General features: G+C 45.0%; 1 protein-coding gene across 1 annotated transcript; it reads left to right on the forward strand.

Moving 5' to 3' along the window:
- The first annotated feature begins 1538 nt into the window (after nt 1-1538).
- On the forward strand, nt 1539-11460 carry LOC128732753 (gamma-aminobutyric acid type B receptor subunit 2). The gene is made up of 10 exons (XM_053826094.1): nt 1539-2399; nt 2462-2680; nt 2735-3030; nt 3095-3458; nt 9208-9543; nt 9604-9907; nt 9964-10036; nt 10093-10414; nt 10483-10630; nt 10697-11460. Exons 1-10 carry the CDS (start codon nt 1647-1649, stop codon nt 11458-11460), a joined length of 3579 nt encoding a protein of 1192 aa, XP_053682069.1. The 5' UTR covers nt 1539-1646.
- The last annotated feature ends 10748 nt before the right edge of the window (nt 11461-22208 follow it).

The raw sequence follows: 22208 nt of genomic DNA on the forward strand, positions 1-22208 counted from the left end.
AATTTGGCATGTGAGGGATTTTAAAGGCATGAATTTATTTTATGATGGTTTGAGACCGCTCACCCCTGTGGTAGTAGAGCTGGACTCTCATACAAATGAAACAGAAATTTTTGTGTAACTTAAAAACTAATCGAATTCGAGAAATTAGACTCTTCCATAAAACATTAGTCAATAACAAGACCACCAAACTACCTATAGTAACACTAGATGATTCAGAGCGAGACGGCCGCAGACCACGAGTGTTGTCAGCGACCTGCCGTCGGAAGCGCTGGCCACTGCGGGGGGTAGCACCCAGGATTTATATACAGCACAGTTTCATTTTTGGCAATACGAAGTTTGTCGGGTCAGCTAGTAGTTTAAAAAATAAATCAAATATTGATGATGAGAACATTATATTTGTTTAGTTACTAGTAGATAGATGTTTTATACACAATGAACATTTTTTTATAGGGCACCCCCTGGGCCCCATCTTGGAAAAATTCTTAGCTACGCCAATGCTCTTTTGGTTTAAAACACTCTCTGATAAACAAAACAAATATCTTATGCTTCAAAAGCGAAGAACGCCCGGAGATAACTTTACAGATTGTTAAATTGCTCCTTGGGTATGAACGTTGCGGACGGTTGCCTTACACATAATATGGAATATATTATATTCCAATGCGTCAAAGCAAGACGTCGTTTACGAGTTTAACAATCCACCCACGTAGCACGTCCCGACCAGCGGTATTTTCCCAGCTGATTAGTACATTTAGAATTCCGGGCAACCGATCCGTATTACAAGCCGTAAATCCGTTTCCGCGTCAAATCAAATCGCTTCCCATGACAGGTTACGACGGGGGAAAAACGACACACGTCCGAGTGATCCAAACCAAACATTTAGTTTCGATTCCCGTTCCACATGTGCAACCCTCTCGGTCACGTACAGCAGATAATCCATTTCAAATCATATCATTGTTGATAATGCTAATTCTAAAGCAGGTACTAAAACATTTCTTTTTGTTGTTTTCTCTTCAGCTTGTCGCCCACGAAACTATCACCCGGTCGACACCCGCCATATCGTCACACCAGGATACGCTGTAATGAATGCAAATTTCAGCACATTATGACGACCCGAAACAGCACTAACGCCGTCGCCAAAAATAAGGCTGCTAAAGGAATAGAATATGATGGAGGAAAGTGCCATTCAACAGCCACAAAATAATAAAGTAAATATAACACACGTTGTCGCCTAGCAGCCCGTTGGGCATAGTTATTCAACGAACCGCACATACAAACGAGAAAGCGGAAACAGCCCGCGTCACCAAAACCACTTCCTGGAACTGCTATCGCATAATTAAATCGAGCACCGAAAGGCGGGCGAAAAAGTATACTTTTTCGCGCAATCACGCTCACATCATTTTACCGGGCTATCCGCCACTGCCGAGTGAGAGAGAAAAAAGACGCAAGCCGCGCCACATGAAATGAAAGCTAGAAGCAGAAGCATGATGAGAGCCACTATCATCATACAAGCTGCCACGGTGCTCTATCTGTCCCAAAATTGGGTCGACGGGTCTAGACCAGGATCTGGCCACCGTCTGGATGTTTACATTGCAGGATTCTTCCCGTATGGTGAGGGCGTAGAGAATAGCGACACGGGCCGTGGCGTGATGCCAAGTGTGAAGCTAGCTTTAGATCACGTAAACGAGCACTCGACCATACTGAGAAACTATCGTTTGCACATGTGGTGGAACGACACGGAGTGCAATGCGGCCGTAGGGGTTAAATCGTTTTTCGACATGATGCACTCCGGTCCGCATAAATTGATGCTGTTCGGTGCAGCCTGTACTCACGTAACGGATCCCATAGCGAAAGCCAGCAAACATTGGCACCTGACACAGCTATCGTATGCGGATACCCATCCCATGTTTACCAAGGACTCGTTTCCGAACTTTTTTCGGGTAGTTCCATCGGAAAATGCATTCAATGCACCGCGGCTTGCACTGCTGAAAGAATTCAACTGGACAAGAATCGGAACTATATATCAGAACGAACCGAGATATTCGCTGCCTCACAATCACATGGTGGCCGATCTGGACGCGATGGGGCTGGATGTTGTAGAGACGCAAAGTTTTGTTTACGACGTGGAAGAATCGCTACGCAAGCTTCGCGAAAAGGACGTCCGGATCATTTTGGGGAATTTCAACGAGTACTGGGCTAGGAAGGTATTCTGCGAAGCGTACAAGCTGGACATGTATGGCCGATCGTACCAGTGGCTCATCATGGGAACCTACACCAATGAATGGTGGGCAGAGAACGATACCGACTGCCTGGTCGATCAAGTGCGAATGGCTCTGGAGTCGTCGATGTTGGTGGATTTGTTACCGTTGTCAACCAGTGGGGATATCACGATATCCGGAATCGTAAGCCTTCATAACAATGTGAAGTTTTTCTTTCAGTTTATTTTTTTTTGTGTATTTCACAGACTGCAGATGAATACCTGACTGAATATAATAGTCGTCGAGGCAATGAGTATTCTCGTTTTCATGGTTATACGTACGATGGTATATGGGCAGTAGCCTGTGCGATACAGTATGTCTCCCAGCGGAAGGAACACTCACTGACGCATTTTGAGTATAGAGTGAAGGAATGGGAAAACATATTCCTGGAAGCACTGAAGAATACCAGTTTCGAAGGTGTTACGGTGAGTAACTGAAGCATGCTGTAGGAATGAGTTTATGAAATTCCTCTTTCCTAGGGGCCGGTTCGTTTTTACAACAACGAAAGAAAGGCAAGCTTCCTTTTGAAACAGTTTCAGAATGGCGAGGAAATCAAGATAGGCGAGTATAGTTCGCTAACCAATCGGTTAGATCTGAGTCTTGGTCACCCAATGAAATGGGTAGGTCGAGCTCCACCGAAAGATCGAACACTACGTATCATTGAGCACAGTCAAGTCAACATTACGATATATGTTGTGCTAGCAAGCTTCTCTTGCGTTGGAATTGTAATGGCTACGGTGTTTTTGATAGTCAACATTAAGTACAGAAATCAGAGGTAAAGTCGAACAAATTTGCGATTTATTCGTAGTGTAGAAATAGTTATTTTATATTTATCTCAGATACATCAAGATGTCCAGTCCGCATCTCAACAATCTGATCATCATTGGCTGCATCTTGACCTACATGAGTGTAATTTTTCTCGGATTAGACAGTGGACTGAGCAGCGTTGCCGCCTTTCCATACATCTGTACTGCTCGAGCCTGGCTGCTGATGGCTGGCTTCAGCCTGGCGTTCGGCGCCATGTTCTCAAAAACGTGGCGGGTTCATTCAATTTTCACGGATTTGAAGCTAAACAAGAAAGTTATCAAGGACTACCAACTCTTTATCGTAGTGGGAGTGCTGCTGGCAATTGATTTGGCTATTATGACTACTTGGCAGATTACCGATCCATTCTATCGGGAAACGAAACACATTGAACCTTCGGTAAGTATGGCCATATTGCTGGAACCTGCAGGATTTTATCACAAGAAATTAAACTTCTTCGTTTACGCATCTTAAAATATAAATCAACTTCAGTCATTGACGGAACTAGGGGGGGGGGGTCTAGGGGAGGCTAAGCCCCCCTTGGAGAGATTTAGCCCTCCCTAGAAAATGGACCTGGGCGACCAAATAAAATAGTTGAAAAAATGCCGGGAGCTTTAGCCCCCCCCCCTAGAAATGAGCGCTAGTTTCGTCAATGACTTCAGTTGTTGTTTTGTTTGAAGTTCTTGTAAAATAATTCTACATGAAATTATGCTTATTTATATTTTGTCCTTTTTCTTATACAAAACATATTTTAAGCTCAACTTCAAGTATCCATTTTCGCGATACATCTCTATACGACATTTGAACGATTAACTTAAAACTTAGAACAAAACATGTCGGTTTTAACTATTACAAAACTTAAACCATTTCAACGTTTCACTTCCCTATTGTGAACGAATAAAAATAGATAAAAGTGATTATCTTATATTCAAAAGCCATTTTCAATCACAAATGGTGACTTTTCAACACTATTGAAATTATATTAGATAATTGGTATAAAAAGAATTGGTTTGCTTTTGCAATGAAGACTATTTTCTAATAAGAGTTTAAAACCTACTTTGTCAAGTAAAAAGAGGCAGGTACTGTGAAAACATATCTTCGTAATTTTCCAACTAGCACTAAAATCTAATAAACATTTAAAACAGATATGATAGTTTTGAAACATGCGAAGAAAACACTAGAACAAATTTCCCCTCCGTAATAAAATGATTTGTGATGCTTGAATTCATCACTGATTGGGCCATCTACCCTATTCGTTCAATCGACTAAAGGAAGATGTTTTGCTGGAGCGTGTGCTTCATTGCACCCATCGTTGGCTGTCAACCCTCGAAAAGTGATTAATAGTACTAAACAACATTAGGTTTCCTCAATCCAGCAACAGGGAAGGAAAAGCAGCTGCTAAACAGTATCGTGTGAACGTTATATACTTTCTGGAATATCGACGCAGGAATCATTGGACCCTATTCCGGAACTGGGGATGCAATTTACATGGGGATTCGTTCACAGTCACTAATCACCCCTATTTCAGTATCTGAGTATAGTATTTAAACGAATAGTATACGAATTCGAACGAATCAAGTGTAGTACAGTAATGTCAGCTTCCGATTTTACCAGCTTTTCATCCCGATTTTTCTAGCCTATAAACTTTGTCTAACTTTTGTGTTTTTAACATAATTTTTTTAGCTTTTCAGTCTAAATGACACTACCCCCAAGCCCCAATCCATCGAGAGTGTTTGAAAAAAAAAGAGTTTTTTCTGCTTTTAAAACTAGGGACTGCATGGAACTGACAAGCAAGCGATCTGACCAATCAATAAGTCCCCAATTAGTAAGGTATATGTCATCCGTATCAGTTGCTTAAGATTGTAGCTGGTAACGATGCACCTTTATTCCTGTAAAGTATTCCTACTTACTTAGGAGGCTTGCCGTCCTAAGACAAAGCCTGCTGAACAAGGTTTCTCCAATTTACTCTGATGTGAGGTACCACACTCCAATTTCTTGGGTACCGAGTACTATTCACCCGATCGCGTTCCACCTGGTCTAACCATCTTGCTCGCTGCGCTCCTGGTCGTCTTGTTTCTAGCGGATTTGAGACAAACGCCATCTTTGCAGAGTAGTTGTTCGGCATTCTTGCAACATGCCCTGCCCATCCTATCTGTCCAGCATTGCCCACCTTTTGAATGCTGGGTTCGATCGCCATAGAGCTGCGCGAGTTCAGGGTTCATTCTCCGCCTCCATACTCCGTTCTCCTGACGCCGCCGAAGGTCGTTCTTAGCACTCGTCTTTCGAAAATTGAGAGCACTCGCAGATCCTCCTCGAGCATTGTCCATGTTTCATGCTCATAGAGAATAACTGACCTAATTAGTGTCTTGTACAGGATACACTTTGTACGGGGGCTTAGTCTGCTCATTCGCAATTGCTTGTGAAGCCCACAGTAAGCACGACTTCGGCTACGCGCACCGTAAGCACCGCGTGTTGATATCCACCTTTTCGCGTGCGTACTGGCGGCTAGTGTGAACAACCTTCGGAAAACATTAGCAAGCCTTTGGCAACTTTATTCACGTCAAGTTGACATTTCCACTCTTGATTGTTGTTGTAGAACTATCAATCGTACGTGAGCGGGAGTTGCTAAAAGCAAATAAACATGATCGAAAAGTGTACCTGCTAGCCGCCATTAAGCGCGCAAAAAGGTGGATACGCTCCGTTCATAACACCTTGTAGCGCTATGTTGAACAGGCATGGGAGACCATCACCTTGGCGAAGTCCTCTGTGTGATTCGAATGACAATTCACTCGAAATCCGAACACAGCACTGCGTACCCTGCATCGTAGATTGAATCAGTTCTCGTCCATGACTTTTCATAGCTCTTTCCGGTCGATGGTAGCAAATGCGGCTTTGAAATCAACGAACAAATGGTACGTGGGAACTCTGTATGCAAGGCCCTTTTGGAGGATCTGCACTGCATCATATTTGATCCGTTGTAGACTGTCCTTCGAGGCAGTCGGCTTCTATCCTCCTCTGTTGGATACTCTTACCACTGCGTCCATTATTTTGAACTATTGTGGTTTGCCCCGTTTTATTATTTTACTATACGCTTCAAGCTTACCTACCACTTATTGAGGAAGTAACAGGCTGGTAGCTGGAGCGAGACATGTGCCAATCAGGGATGACTAGGTTTATGAACCTAGTGCCCTGATCGGCGACGTCAACCAGATCTCCCCTTTTTCTTTTTGAGATACTGCAGGCTGCGTACTATTTGTGCTCAACGATTGCAGAGCAAGTGTTCCGACGTTAAATATCATCTTGTACGAAACTGAGATTCCGAAGATGATATTTACTCGGACAATGTCCTGTCGCAAGACCGGTAAGCTTGCTGAGATCTCTCTTATTGAGACTCAGCAACTTTTGTTTAAGCGTTTAATCGTTTAAGCGATTTTACAACCATCCTACTGGCCATAACTGTTCGGCTCTCCATTTGTTTCAGCCCACCCTCCAGCACACAGTCAGAAATCAGGCAGAGTGAATCTCGGCCCGTGAGTAGAGAGTTGAAGCCACATCTTCGTTTGTCGACTCACAACGAGTCGGCGTGTTGAGGATAGACGAGGATCAGGACTGTACCTCTGCTAGCGCATCGTTCATGTCCTGCTTCTCCCTTACTCTCCTCTCCACCTCATTCGTTTCTTTGTTTTTCGGCAGAGAGAGCTTGCACGGTAAGAAATCGTCCACTGCATCAGGGACCGGCTTGATGCAGCAAGGGCAAATTACTGTGGAGGGCGCCCTGGTACTCCGCAGACTCCGTTGCGGCGAGAGAATTTATAGAACCCCCTCCACCATTCATCCTTCGGCACGGGTCGCATCACACCTTGGATTAGAGGCTTTGGATCCTCTGCTTTGGTTCTTGGGTCAAGAAGGAAGTCAAGAAGAACCGTCCTGCAGGCGGAGAGTTTACACTTCAGCCTTTGCATGAGTGCCTCCTTCTCTGTCCGCATACGACCCTAGTTTCCACCGGTTGTCCGGTTTCCACTAGGGAACGTATCCCGAATGGTACCACGAGGAGGTAGAGATAGGAGTTGCTGAATAAGAGGCTGTGGAACCTCATGGTGGTTCTGGAGCGCATTATTCAACCATTTACCATCCAGGAAGTCCGCTTAATAAGTTCTCCCAAATCTGTTCGCAATTGATGTTAGTCGGTGGAAAATGATTTGGTGCAGCGCTTTGGGTAGGTGGCGTTGAGAACGGTAATCGCTCGATAGTTCTCACAGTCCAGCTTGTTGCTCTTTTTGTAGATCGGGTAGATAGCCTCAATCGCACTTCTCCGGTAGCAGTTTCGTATCCCAAATTCCAACAATTAGCTAATGTGTTGAATGCTTCCACCCTGGTCCAGTCGGTTCATCTTAACCAGATACCGGTTTCGTCGCTCGATTACTTGGCAAAGGGAGTACGGGAGCTTTTACATTTGCAGCAGCATTTCAGGTTGCCACCTTGCCACTCCGCACTCGTGGATCTGCAATCCGGTGACAAAAAATCGTCCCTCTCCATTCGGGACATTGCGTTCAGGTTCCGGTGACTGAATTTCTGATGCCACTCATCCTTGCAGCCCGTCTTGTGGCTCCCACTAGCTTCAAGGGTGACCTCCATCGGTTGGTTAAGGTAGAGAGACCTTACCCAACAAACATTTTTATCGAATACTAGCTTGTTCAACCATTGTATAGCTAATTACCGAGTAACAGGCGCTTAATAAGCTGCTATACAACAAACATGTTTGTTGGGTATTTGAGCGTTGCTATGGCTGCCGCTTGGTTGCCACGCATCAGCCGGCAACCGTTGATAGACAAAAGACAAAAAGGTTCATCGCAAGCGTAGGTATGTAAAGGCCCAAACAGAATGCTGCGTCAATGCATCCGTCAGCGTCAATTTGACAGTAAACCCATGGAAAAGCTGTCAAAATAACGCTGAAAATAACACGTTGACGCAACATTCTGTTTGGCTCTTAATACGCCTTGCTAACGGTCATCTCGGTTTGCTTACCCTAATCGTTGTAGCATTGGATCACACCGCGGCCTTTGCCTTTGACGATAGCTTGCTTCCCATCGGTAGGTGTCACATGTTTCATCTGGGTTTCGTGGAGCTCCGTGAAAAATTTTCAGCTTGCAACACCTCTTTGTGACTTATCTCTTTGTTGGATGGTGATGGCTTTCCCGGTTTTTCCGGGATTCGTTTTCTTTTCGTTGTCGCGTTCAAATTTTCGGCAATCTCTATGTATGTGGCCCACTTTCTTGCAGTAGTAGTAAGCCAGTGATTTCTTCCTAACCTGTCCGATTTTCATCGCCGAATCCGTCTCGGAAACCGGCCGTTTCACGACTTCGTCCAGGAGTTTTTGCCTTGACAGGTTCTAGGGTTAGGTCCTCATCGGACCGGGTCTCCAGAGCGATGGTGCAGGTGTTGAACGAAATTGGAAGACTCCTCAGGATCATGGCGACCATGAGATTCTCTCCAAGCTTTTGTCCGGCATTCGTCAGACTGCTGAACGGTTCTTCCATGGCGAAAACGTGTTCCACGATGTCCTCTCCTTCCGAATGTTTGTTGCAGATCCACTTCAACAATAAGACGTGAGACTTACTTTCTGATGATGGTTCTGGAGCGCTTTCTGGGCTTCTTTTGCGGCCTTCGACGGACGAATCACCGCATGTTGGTTGTCTTCGATCAGCAACCCAATAGTCGCCATCGCCGTGGCATCTCCAACGATCCAGATAGCAGCTTCGGCCTCCGCAGTCGGTTTCACGCCTGGTTGCACGCGACGCCACAAGTTCTCCCGCACCATGAGGAGTTCCACCTTGAAGCGTCAACCTGCGTAGTTTGAATCCTTCAGCTTCCGTAGATTAAATCGGTTTCCGTCACAGAACTGGATGATGATCAGTATAATAGCTGCATTGATATTTAATGTGACATGACATGACATTAAATTATACCGGAGGCTTTCGGGTTAACCGGAATGCTTTTCACTTCATAAAACATTTAGCTTTAGAGACCAAAATACCTGACATTAAAACGGTTATTTTTCTGGTTTCATAAACTAAACCTTGGAATAATAGCAACTCGAGCGGAGCATTGTCAATAGCTAAATCTGATTATAATTTACATTTCCTCACAGGAGCATCCCACTTTGGAAGATGTTATCATCGTGCAGGAAAACGAATACTGTCAATCCAGCAAAATGACAATCTTCATTGGAGTCATCTACGCTTACAAGGGTTTGTTGCTGATATTTGGGGCGTTTCTAGCGTGGGAAACACGGCACGTATCCATTCCTGCCTTGAATGATTCGAAACACGTAGGGCTGTCCGTTTATAATTGCGTGATCATGTGCGTTATGGGTGCCGCTATTGCCTTAGTACTATCGGATCGCAAAGATGCTGTATTTATTCTTATATCGCTGTTTATCATCTTCTGCACGACAGCTACGCTCTGTCTAGTGTTTGTGCCGAAGGTAAGCCGTAATGCACCATCATGTTTCAAAATAGTTTATTGAGTTTTGTTTCATCTACAGCTGGTAGAACTAAAGCGAAATCCAAGTGGCGTTGTAGACAAAAAGGTACGAGCGACACTACGGCCTATGTCCAAAAATCGGCGGGACTCATCTGCCTGTGAACTAGAACAACGAATGCGTGACGTGAAGCAAACTAATTGCCGTTTCCGAAAAGTGCTAATGGAAAAGGAAGCTGAACTTCAAGCTCTCATCAAGCGGCTAGGGCCTGACGCACGTGCCTGGATCGGACTAGAAACTAGCTCATCGGAGCCAGACGTGAATAAGGAGTCTCTGAAAATTCAAGTCAAGAAAGATTACGCAAGCGGTTCGTATGAGTAGGACTGTAAAAATTTAGGTTTAACTACTCCAATTTTATTACAGAGGGTACCGAGTTTACTTCTGTGGGAAGCTTAGTTTCCAGTAATGATACATTAGATTCGGTACCACCAGAAAGGTACAGAACGCTTTTCAAGTCATAATTTCACTTATATAGACACATTTGTATTACAGAAAAAGGAAAACTACGGTTGTTCTGCCAGGAGAGGAACCACTAGCGAAACCAGTAACGGCATCCATCAGCCATTCGGTAGCGAAAAGTAACTTAGTACATACTACGCCTGTCGCGGTGGGAGCTAATCCTTTAGCAACATCTGCTGTGGCACAAACAATAGCATCTGTTGTTAGTCAATCAGCAATGGCGAAACCATCAGCAACTTTAGCGAATAATGTTGGCAGCTGTACCAGCGTACCACAAGACCCAAGTAAACCAATGTTCAACGATGTACGTAGAGAGTCGGTATCCAATTCAAAATGGTCACCAGGCCAAGTACAGGTTTGTTAGCGGTTGTTTGTGCGGTTGAAGTGTATGCTGTAATATCACAACAAACTTCGTTATTTCAGCAAGAACATCACGAGGAAGAGTGTAATTATCAAAACGTTACAAAATCCAGCACTCAGATCAATTGCACGTCGGTTACATCATTGAACCATTCAAGCAACGAGCTCAACCAAGTTTGCCACCATAGTAAGCCGAGTGGTAAAAGCAGAGGTAAGCGTTTTAGTGAAGTACAGTCAATCCTACTATTGAAAACTTATTGCTTTCTTTCCTCAGGAGATCCTGTGAATGACCCTGTACGAAGAGTCAGTGTACAGGCCACTTCGTCGTTGAAAGGAAACTTTGTCGTTTCACAAAGTGATCTCTGGGATACGCATACGTTATCCCACGCCAAACAACATCAGCGTCAATCACCGCGAGGACAATCGCGTTGTCCAGATCACAGTCACCCACCGCAGCAGCAGCCGCCGCCCCAGCAACAACAATCCGTGCAATATGATCATGATCGAGAAAACAGTACGGCATCGTCACCTGGTCCTATTCAACGCAGCGTATCGGAAAAGAACCGTAGCAAGCATCGTCACAAACAGAAATCCTCCACTTGTCAGAGCGAAACGGATAGCGAGCGAGAACAGCGCGACTATCAAAACTTCTCCTCATCAGTGTGTTCGGCTGGCAACACTGGCACAGCAGTGGCATCGACCACCGCAAATGGTGTAGCACCGATGAAAATCACCTCACGAAAACTATCGAAATCTCAGCACTCCCATCACCATTCAACCCCAAATGTGGCTCCAGAGAAGAAACCCAGCGTTAGCTCCACTGGCAGCACTCACATTCGACACCGTAAAAAAGAATCCAGCTCGAAACCAAACTTATACGGCGCCTGCTCCGAATCGGAGCTCCTTGATGGAGATACGGCCATTCTGCCGATTTTCAGAAAACTGCTAAACGAAAAGGACTCTAAGTATAGGTCTAGGAACACAGTAGGTGCCAGCTGTCCCAATATATCGATTAAATGTGATATTGTTGAATATCTGTAAATAGGAAAATTTTGGCTTCATTTGGGTTGATTCAGTTTTGTTTTCGCCTGTAGAAAGAGTGTAACGACGGGAATCGTACCGAACTACTTTGTCAAAGTAAAAGCTTTACAAACATTTTACTTATCAAGCCAGGCGGCTTAATAACATTCGGTTTCAACTTTTAAATCGAAGAGCACATTATTATCTCCTACAACAGAAGTATGCAATACATAAAAGCAATAAGCAATTGTGTATTTCCATATGTTATATCATAAATGATATTCTAAACTTTCGCCACATTTGCGTTTGCCCACCAGCAAGCTAACTTTTAGTGTGTAGTCTAACAAAAATAATGTGTAATAGAATTAACGATCGTCTTCCTACCGAAATCGCAAAAAAAAAGTTTTAAATAACCAAACAAAACAAAATGCACAAAGGTAACCCACACGCTGATCTGGAATTTGTTTCGTAATTAGTTATACCAGTTAATCAAACACGAACATTTTAAAATGAGTTGAACGTTTTATATTCCCGACGATTAACAGTTAAAAACGAAACAAAATTTCAAGATATTCGAGAATGTTTTAGCAAATGACGTTATGAATCAAGCTGAATAGAAGAAATTGAGCTAGAAGCAAAAATGTTCAAATATACCAAAGTTATGCGAGCTTTCAGTAGGCTCGGCAGGTGAAATTAAAAATACGTTCGATCGAGTGAGAAAAAACTTCTACTCGCTGCACGTAAATAGAAAACATGCTGACGATTGCTTTCAAAAGTCCATTAACTGAAGAATGAACTTTCAACAATGCACCGCCGCAAGAGCCAACGTGAATGAATGGAAGTATGTAGCATATATAATGAAAACATGATTAGAACTACTCACAGAATACTCACAACTGAAGAAGAATACAACCATGTTGGTAAGTGACGAAAACCCGTTTGAACAATTTAATTTTGAATAAAAAGTATTGGCATTTTATGATATGTAGTAGATTAGTAAGGAATTTGAAGACTTCTAGTTCTAGTTCTAAATTAGAACCACTCACAGATTGTTTATTGATTATTTTAAGGTTTAAACACGCGTCATTAATTTTTTATCATCTATCAGAACATCATGAATATATTCACCCTTATTCTGCGAGGCGAGTGACGTGACTAATTGACTTAGGTGACAGGGGTTTGTTACCTAGGTGACACGGTTGAAAATACGACTCGCCGTGGCGAGTCACGGCGAATGCCAATTGTCATATTGAGTCACGTGACTCGCAGAATAAGGGTGATTTTCTTGAACAAAACTTTTGTTTTAAGCATAAAGACTGCATGCAAAATCCAAAAAATCAATCGCACAGTATCGGCAGCTAGCAGGGCTTTAGATGTATCCCTCCGTGTAGAAAGAATATTCAGGTGGATCACTAGACATCGCTTTTCGTAGCTCGGTAAGTGCTGAGGATTTCGCCAGGACAACCGACGAAGGTCCCAGGGTCCTGGAGGATTTGTTGTTGATAGATAGTTACTTTATTCAGCAAAGTTGCTTATTTTAGTATGTTTTGCAACTCTTGCAGATTTTTTTTTAATTAGGCCATTGCAAATAATTTTTAAAGTTTTTGTCAATGGAAATTGGATTTTTCATCAGACGTTTTTTAACCTGAAATCAGTTATATCTTATTAATTAATGCAGATAAAGCAAAACAATCTTCAGCAAAAATATTCCTCTTTTATGTGCAAAATGTTTTCTTGAACATCACATTGAGCTGTCTGTTGAAATAAACATGTTACAAGAAGAAATGTAATTTGAGGGGTCGTTTATAAACAAAGGTCTATTGCTGAAAATGGGTAAAAGGTAGAAGTTTGATATATTCAGACAAAATACTTAAAATTGGTACATCTTCAACATTTTGAAACCGAAAAGGTGAAAGAAAATTTACTCAAAAAGTTATTACTTAAATTGTTGTTAAGGTAACACCTAATTATTGGACAACCCCTTCAAAAGATGCATCATTTTTTCGTTCAAAAAATTGCCGAAGACCACATTGAGCATTGACATGCCGTTCAACCGCAAATATTTTTATCCCGGAATTTGAATTTCTGGCCCATAGTGCAAAGATACCATGAATGGACAAGTGTATTTGAAAGAATATGTCCAAAAGCGACTTTTTGTCCTTTTTTGAAATCTCACAGCTGTCTTACGATCTTCTGGCCGGATTTGGCCTTATGCCATTACGCAAAGGACGTGCTGGAGTATTAGGAATAAGACAAATAATGACAATTTCGTGCCGAAAGATCTTAACCCCCCAAAAACACCGTAGTTACGGCTAATCGAGAAATACTGGACTGTTCTGAAGCAGAATCTTCTGAAACGTCCTAAAGTAGTCAAACCAGTTGAAAAAATGAAGAAAGCATGGGTAAATATGCAAAAATATGTCGATTTTGAGGTTGTGCAAAACCTTATGAGTGCAGTTAAGGCCTAAGTTCGAGCATTCGGATACAGAGGCGAAATTAAATTAAATAAAGATGCTAAAACAATCTAAATGCTAAAGCAATCGGAAAAAACTCAAATTTCGCGAATTAATTTTGTGTGTTGGAATTTTACCATGGACACTCTTTTAGCAAACAAGAGATGTGCTTCATCAGGAAAATGGACGGAATTTCATCTGGCCCGGAATTGAAGGAGAACTTCAGTTGCGTAGCGGCAGTGAAGATCATCTCGTTGTGTATACCCAGATCACTCAGAGCTTGATCGAACGATGGGACGTTACTTGCAGCGCAGTCGGCTTCGTCGCTGGTACTTACTTACTTTAGCAGCCGAAAGCCGTAGTGGCTCTTGCCGTCTCAAGAATTCCACTCCATTGTATTCGGTCCTGGGTTATTCCTCGCCAATTCGTTGCGCGTCTCGACGTACGCAAAACGGTTTCAACTTGGTCGAGCAATCTAACGCATGCATTAAAAAAATGGATACGTCCGTGTCGGCATCTACAACATCTTGGCACTAGTGGACAACAATCAGAGCGTCGAAAGAAAACCCGGTTCCGGACGGCTGACGACCCTGAGCGACAAGAAGCTCCAAAGGATGCTGAAGAGAAAGACCGAGGAAAAAGTAGCTACATCACTGCGTGCGCTTGGCCGGGAGATCGGTGCACCCGGCCAAACAAACAGTGAAAAAGTACCTAGCGAACATGGACATACATGTGAAGAAGCGGCAGTTATGTCCACTGGTCTCGGAGCCGCAGGCAATGATGCAGCGGCAGCGGGTGCAGAAGATGGTCAAGACGATTTTCCCAGCGAATTGTGACGTGGCGGTGGTGATGAATGACGAGACCTATCTAACCCTGGATGGCAACGACTGACAAGGCACTTCGTGTTTTACTTTCCCTACGAAGGAAGTGAGCTCCGAGGTGAAGTTCATTTCACACACCAAGTTCCTCAAGAAGGTGCTGCTGTGGCTGACAATCAGCGAGAAGGGGAAGTCAAAGCCGCTCTACTTTCGCTCCGGACTGGTCGTGAACGGGGAATTTTAAAGTACGAAATGCCTGCCGGAAGTGGTATCGTTCATCAAGAAATACCATAAGGGCGATGACGTGGTGTTCTGGCCGGATCTGGCGTCGGCCCACTAGTCGAAGCGATCGTTGGAGGATATGGAGCGGCTAGTACCCAAATTGGCGAACCCGCCCAGCGTCCCCCAGCTGCGTCCTATCAAGAATTTCTGGACAAACCTGAAGCGTAAGATCTACTCCAACAATTTTGTTGTGAAAACTGAGGAGAAATTGATAAATAAAACGAAGAAAGAACTCAAAAACATGCATGTTGTCGTCCGCCATAGTGAATGTTCCGGTTAACTGCTGGAAGGCCGCTCGCAAGGGCGTAGAATTTTGTTGCAAGTAAGTTAATATGATTACCTTCCATGGGAAATTTACCAAACTCAATTAGATGTCATAGTTATTTTTTATCACCATCCGAAAAAAGTCCATTTTTTTAATGCATACGCTAGCACGTTGGGCCCCTCTATTCCTGGTGCCGGTGGAGTTCTTGAAGAGAACTGGTTTCCCTGCTCAGTCGTACAGCATCCTTGCGACGTGGCCGGCCCTCCGTGGTCTCGCAACTATCGCCAAGTGTACGATGGGAATCTCTCCAAACAGTGCCTGTAGTTCGTGATTCATATGCCTCCGCCACTCTCCGCTTTCTGTTTATACTCCGCCAAAAACAGTCCGCAACACCTTTCGTTCAAATACGGCTAGTGCACGTATATCTGACGTAAGTAAAGTTATTGTCTCAAGTCCGTAGAGGACTACCGATCTTATTAGCGTTTTGTACATCGTCAGCTTTGTGTGGCGACGTATGCACCTGGATCGAAGCGTCTTGCGGAGGGAAAAGTAGGCTCGATTTCCAGCTAAAATGCGTCGTTGGATCTCCTTACTCGTATTATTATCAGCGGTGACCTTACTTACTTACTTTAGTGGCAACGGTCCGTTACCGATCCTGCGCCGAACGAATTATAGTCCTCCAGTACCGTCGGTCCTGGGCTGCCGTTCTCCAATCCCCACGAACACCAGCTGAACGTGCATCGTCTTCGACAGCACACACCCACCGGGTGCGGGGTCTGCCTCGGAGTCTACGGCCTCTTCCTGGTTCTCTGCTGAAAATAGTTTTGGCTACTCTTTCATCGGGCATTCTGGCCACGTGTCCAGCCCACCGCAGCCTGCCACATTGCACTACCTTCACTATATCAGCATATTTGTATACTTGGTACAGCTCGTGATTCATGCGTCTGCGCCACACTCCATTTTCCATTTTGCCACCAAGTATAGATCGCAGAATTTTACGCTCAAAAACCCCAAGCACTCGCCGATCAGCTTCCTTTAGCGTCCATGATTCGTGTCCGTAAAGGGCCACCGGGAGGATTAGTGTTCTGTAGAGCGCCAGTTTTGTGCGAATTTGCAAACGACGGGACTTCAGCTGGCTACGTAATCCGTAGAAAGCCCGATTCGCGGCTGCAACTCGTCGTTTCACTTCGCGGCTTACATCGTTGTCACATGTCACGAGTGTACCAAGGTATATAAATTCCTCCACTACTTCATATCGTTCCCCATCTAACTCCACCTCGGCACCAACACCACTTGAGCTCTCACGTTCCCTACCAGCAACCATGTACTTCGTTTTGGCGGTATTAATGGTAAGTCCCAATCTCGCTGCTTCCCTTTTAAAGGGCCTAAAGGCCTCTTCTACTGCTCTACGGTTGATTCCGATGATATCGACGTCATCCGCAAAACCAAGAAGCATGTGAGATTTCGTGATGATAGTTCCATTCCTTTCCACGTTTGCTCTTCGTAATGCACCTTCCAAGGCAATGTTGAATAGCAGGTTAGAGAGTGCGTCCCCTTGCTTCAGTCCATCCAACGTCACGAAAGCAGCTGAGGTCTCACCCGCTATTCTAACGCATGATTTGGATCCATCCAGCGTCGCACGAATCAGCGTAACTAGTTTCGTCGGAAAACCATGTTCTAGCATTATCTGCCACAGCTCATTTCGTTTAACTGAATCGTACGCCACTTTAAAATCCACAAACAGATGGTGTGTCTGCAAGTTGTACTCCCGGAACTTGTCTAGCAACTGGCGCAGGGTAAACATCTGATCCGTCGTGGAGCGACCCTCACGAAAACCCGCTTGGTACTCGCCGACGAAGGACTCCGCTAACGGTCTCAGTCTGCAGAACAGGATACGGGAAAGCACCTTGTAGGCAGAATTGAGCAATGTAATTCCTCGATAGTTTTTACACTCCATTCGATGTCCCTTTTTGAAAATTGGGCAAATGAGGCCATCCAACCACTCCTCCGGCATTTGTTCTTCCTCCCAGATCCTGACAATGATCCGGTGGATTGCTTCGTACAGCCGCTCGCTCCCCGCTTTTAGAAGTTCAGCCGGGATACCGTCCTTCCCAACAGCCTTACCGTTTTTCAGCTCACTGATTGCCTTCTTAACCTCTTCCTGTGTTGGTGGCTCCACAGCTTGACCATCGCTTACAATTTCTATCCTGTCCCTGCTGATCTCCTCATTTACCTCTCCATTCAATAGTGTCTGGAAGTGCTCCTTCCACCTGGCTGCTACCGCCGTTTTGTCGGTAAGCAGGTTGCCAGCACTATCATTGCACATCACAGGCATGGCAAAATTCCTGCTTCTCACCGTTTTATAGAAACTCCGTGTGTCGTTGCTGGCGTATCGCTCCTCTGCGCCGGCAAGCACGTGCTCCTCGTACTCGCGTTTCTTTAGACGATGGATTCTTTTTTCCGCAGCTCTAGTCTCTCTGTATCTCTCTCTGTTTTGACGCGTTGCCGCAGTGAGCATGCGACTCCTGGCCTGGTTCTTTTCGTCTGTCACTCTCTGGCATTCGGCATCAAACCAGCTGTTACGCTGTCTTCCACGCGTCGTGCCTACCACCTCTCTCGCTGTTGTTTGGATGGCACCATGGATGTTCCTCCACAGCCCATTTATATCTTCTTCTTCTACCTGCTGTTCTGCGATTCGCTGGTCGAGCTTCCTGGCGTACTCCACTGCAACGCCGTCTGCCGTTAACCGCTGGATGTTGAAACGCAGCGTCCTTTCAGTGCGAGCTTTCGCCGTGTTCGACAGCCTTGCGCGAATCTTACTCACTACGAGATAGTGGTCAGAGTCGATATTTGGTCCACGAAAAGACCGTACATCGATAACATCCGAAAAGTGTCGACCGTCAATCAAGACATGATCGATCTGAGAGCTAGAGTCTCCATTTGGATGCCTCCAGGTTTGTTTCCGAATATTCAAACGTGGAAAGTAGGTGCTACAGATGGCCATCCCTCTGGCCGCGGCAAAATTTATGAGCCTCAGACCGTTATCATTGGTCGACAGATGCAGGCTATGTCTTCCAATAACTGGACGGAAGAATTCCTCCCTCCCGATCTGCGCGTTTGCATCTCCGATGATGATTTTCACGTCGTGTTTTGGGCACTCTCCATAGGTCCTCTCAAGCTTGTCGTAAAACTCGTCTTTAGCATCATCGGATTTATCATTTGTCGGTGCGTATAAGTTGATTAGGCTATAGTTGAAGAATTTGCCCTTAATCCTCAACACGCATATACGGTCATCTACGGGCCTCCACCGGATAACTCGTTGCTTTTGTTTTCCCAACACTACGAAACCGACTCCATGTTCAGCTTTCTTACCGCCACTGTAGTAGATGTGGTACTTAAAAGAAGTGCCTGCAATAGGGTCTACTGCACGGAACTCCCTTTCTCCGGAATTTGGCCACCGAACTTCCTGAATAGCAGCGATCTCCACTCCGAGTTGATGCAGCTCTCGAGCAAGCAAGCCAGCCCGTGCCGGTTCATGGAGAGTTCGGACATTCCAGGTACCAAGTTTCCAATCGTTATCCCTTAATCGTTTCCTTGTCCCTTGCCGTGTCCTATACCGATTGTTCCGTCCTGAATTTCTTTGTTCGTGGTAATTGAGTTTTCGGTATACTACCTCACCGGGGTCGCGATACCTACATCCCGCTGATGGGTCTGCCATCTTAGGTATAGCTTGCGGGATACAGCATTTCATATTCAGCCGCCCGTTACGAGACAGACGCTGTGTGAGCCGCCCCTCACCTGGAGAACAGGCGCTCTAGTTCGCACCTCCTAGCTTAGCTGCTTCAGTAAGTACATGAAGCATTTCCGGGTAAGGCCATCGACCGTCATCATTTGACTTAGATCTGCGTGGAGGCGCCAGGTGGGAGCTTGAGAGAGCCAGAGCTATGTTTGACGCTCCTTCCAGGTAACTCTCTCCATTTCATACCCATCAGCGGTGACCAAAGGTCCCAAATATATGAACTCATCAACCACCCTCTTCCTACCATATATTTGGTTTTCAACGCATTGATTTGTAACCTTATCCTCCTAGCCCCCGTGTTTAGTCTGGCGTTGATTGCCTCCGCCATCCTTAGGTTTCTAGTAATGATCTCGAGGTCGTCTGTGAAGGATTACCTACGAATGGCCGAAACACAAATGGCCGAATCACGAATGGCCGAAACACAAATGGCCGAAATAACGAATGGCATAACATATCAAATGGCTGAATCACGAATGGCCGAATCACAAAAGGCCGAATTGTGAATGGCCGAATCACAAATGGCCGAAACACGAATGGCCGAATGTCATATTCGACCGAAAATATTCATAGTCTTCAACCTGTGCAAACGTTGGATACATGCTGTCCTTACTCGCTACCGCTCGTTCGGACTTAACTAAGGGATAATCCCTAATAGACAGTAAACCAAGGAAAATGCATGCACCTAAATAGTAGTGGTTTCTGCGGGGGGGGGCTGCCCCCCCGCAGTGGCCGGCGCTTCCGACGGCGGGTCACCGGCGCACACTCGCGGCCTACGGCCGTCTCGCCCTGAATCATCTAGGAAACATTTGCTACTCACACGGTAAATACGTCTCGCACCTTATAATGAAGATGTGTTTATAATCAAGAAATATTTTCGGAATACTTACATAAGTGGGAGGAACCGGAACAACAGGCCATTGTTTCACCCCACTCTGTGGTCAAATTTTAAGCCTATCATTGACAAGCTACCGCGGAACACAAACAACTTGGAAGCATGGCACCAACGATGGACAACCATTGTTGGTTCCCATCACCTGTCAATGACCAGGATCATCACAGAGCTTCGGGTGGAGCAAAATGCGATAAAGGGGAACATCCTTAGAATTCTTCAGGGGGATGTTCCGAATTCGCGCCGAGAAATAGACGAAAAAATCTACTCGAAATGTGTTAATGCTCATAAAATGAGCAGCAAAAATTTTGTTGACGCAGTTGCGCTTTTATTAAGCGCTAAACAAAGACGTTCGTAAAGCATGTTTCGTTTGTTTAATAGTAGTAGTTTGTTTTTTGTTTGATTAAAGTTATTTGTTAACTACTTGCCAATTCATGGTTTTTTATTGAGTAGTTATTTAGGCATTCCGAAAAATTTCGGCCTTTCGTGATTCGGCCATTCGTGATACGGCCTTACGCGATTCGGCCTTTCGTGATTCGGCCATTCGTGATTCGGCCATTCGTGATTCGGCCTTCTGTGACTGTTATTGAAATTCGGCCATTTGGATTTCGGCCATTCGTGATTCGGCCATTTGTGTTTCGGCCATTCGGTACCAGCCCTCTGCGAAGGCTAGGAGTTGGCTACTCTTGCTGAAGATCGTGCCTCTTGTTTCGATGCCCGCTCGCCGGATCACATCTTCAATAGCGATATTGAATAACATACAGGACAGTCCATCTCCTTGCCGAAAGGACGAAAGGACTCGAAAGTGTCCCCGAAACTCGCGCGTAGCACATTACGCGCTCCAAAGTAGCTTTGATCAGCCGCGTCAGTTTGTTCGGAAAATCGTATTCGTGCATTATCTGCCATAGCTGTTCTCGTTCAACTGTATCGTATGCTACCCTAAAATCCACGAAAATATGATGCGTGAGCACGTTGTACTCTCGACATTGGAGACATTAGTCTCGACTGGAGGATTTGTCGGAGAGTAAAGATTTGATCCGTGGTAGCACGGGACCCCGTGAAGCCCGTCTGATACTGCCTTACGAACTCTCTTGCTATTGAGCATAGACGACGCAACAAAATCTGGGAGAACACCTTGTAGGCGAAGTTGCCCAACGTGATACCGCGGTAATTATCTAGTCGGTCGCCCTTTTGGTTCATGGGACAGACTGCATCTTTCATCCGCTTCTCCGGTAGTTTCTCCTCCTCATAAATCCTAGAAATTATCAAATGAAGTGCCGTTGCTAGCGTTTCTTGGCCATTTTTGTAGAGCTCTGCCGTGAGTCGGTCCTTTCCGGCGACTCTATTATTCTTTAGCTGACGATTTTCTCGCCGGATCTCTTCGAGATCGGGAGCCGGCACGCTGTTGTCGTTTGTAGGCACTCGGAAGTTAACTTCCATTGCGTCTCCTGCTGCTATATCGCCGTTGAGGTGCTCATCGAAATACTGCTTCCACCGGTCTACCACCTCATGCTCGTTTGTGGTTAGATCCCCTCCCTCGTCCCTACACAAGTCAGGTTTGGGTTTGTAGCCCTTGCGAGTTTGGTTCTTTCTCGTAAAACTTGCCCGTGTCATTAGCCCGGAATAGTTGTTCTAGCTCCTAACGATCTATGTCCTCCTTCTGGCGCTTTTTCCTCCTCAGGATCGTGATCAAATCATTCCGCGCTCGTGGATACTTGGCCAAATTCTCTCTCGTGGATATGCTTAGACCCTGTCGCCACCAACGAAATTTAGCGATCTGCAGTTCCAGGTACCAAGTTTCCATTCCATGTCCTTATTTCGTCGCCTTTGTCCATGCCGAATGTTCCGAATAAAATTTTCTTGACTCTTTTTAGCTTTTAGGGTGTAGATAGGTAGCCGTACCAAGGCCATCTTAAAGTGTTTTCATGACGAAACACGCTAGAAATAACAGCGAATAAGCTGCATATCTTTGTAGAATTTGAGGCAGCTTTATCGCGATAAATCATAGAGGACGGCAGCCCACAGAGGTCCAAGCAGCGGTTATGCTAATTAACAACGTCATTGATTTATGACAGGATTGCGGCACTGTAACTGTCGAAAATGCTGGTAAATAGGGCCAGTATGGAGTACAGAAAGAGCTGGATCGGGGTACCAAATGCAAATTTTCGTGAGAATCGATCCAGTAGTTTTTGAGTCTATAGCGGACAGAAAGACACATTTTTATAACGCAGAAGCGGACAGATAGAGTCTGTTTCGAAAGAAA

The sequence above is a fragment of the Sabethes cyaneus genome, chromosome 1, assembly GCF_943734655.1.
Source record: "Sabethes cyaneus chromosome 1, idSabCyanKW18_F2, whole genome shotgun sequence".
Taxonomy (NCBI): domain Eukaryota; kingdom Metazoa; phylum Arthropoda; class Insecta; order Diptera; family Culicidae; genus Sabethes; species Sabethes cyaneus.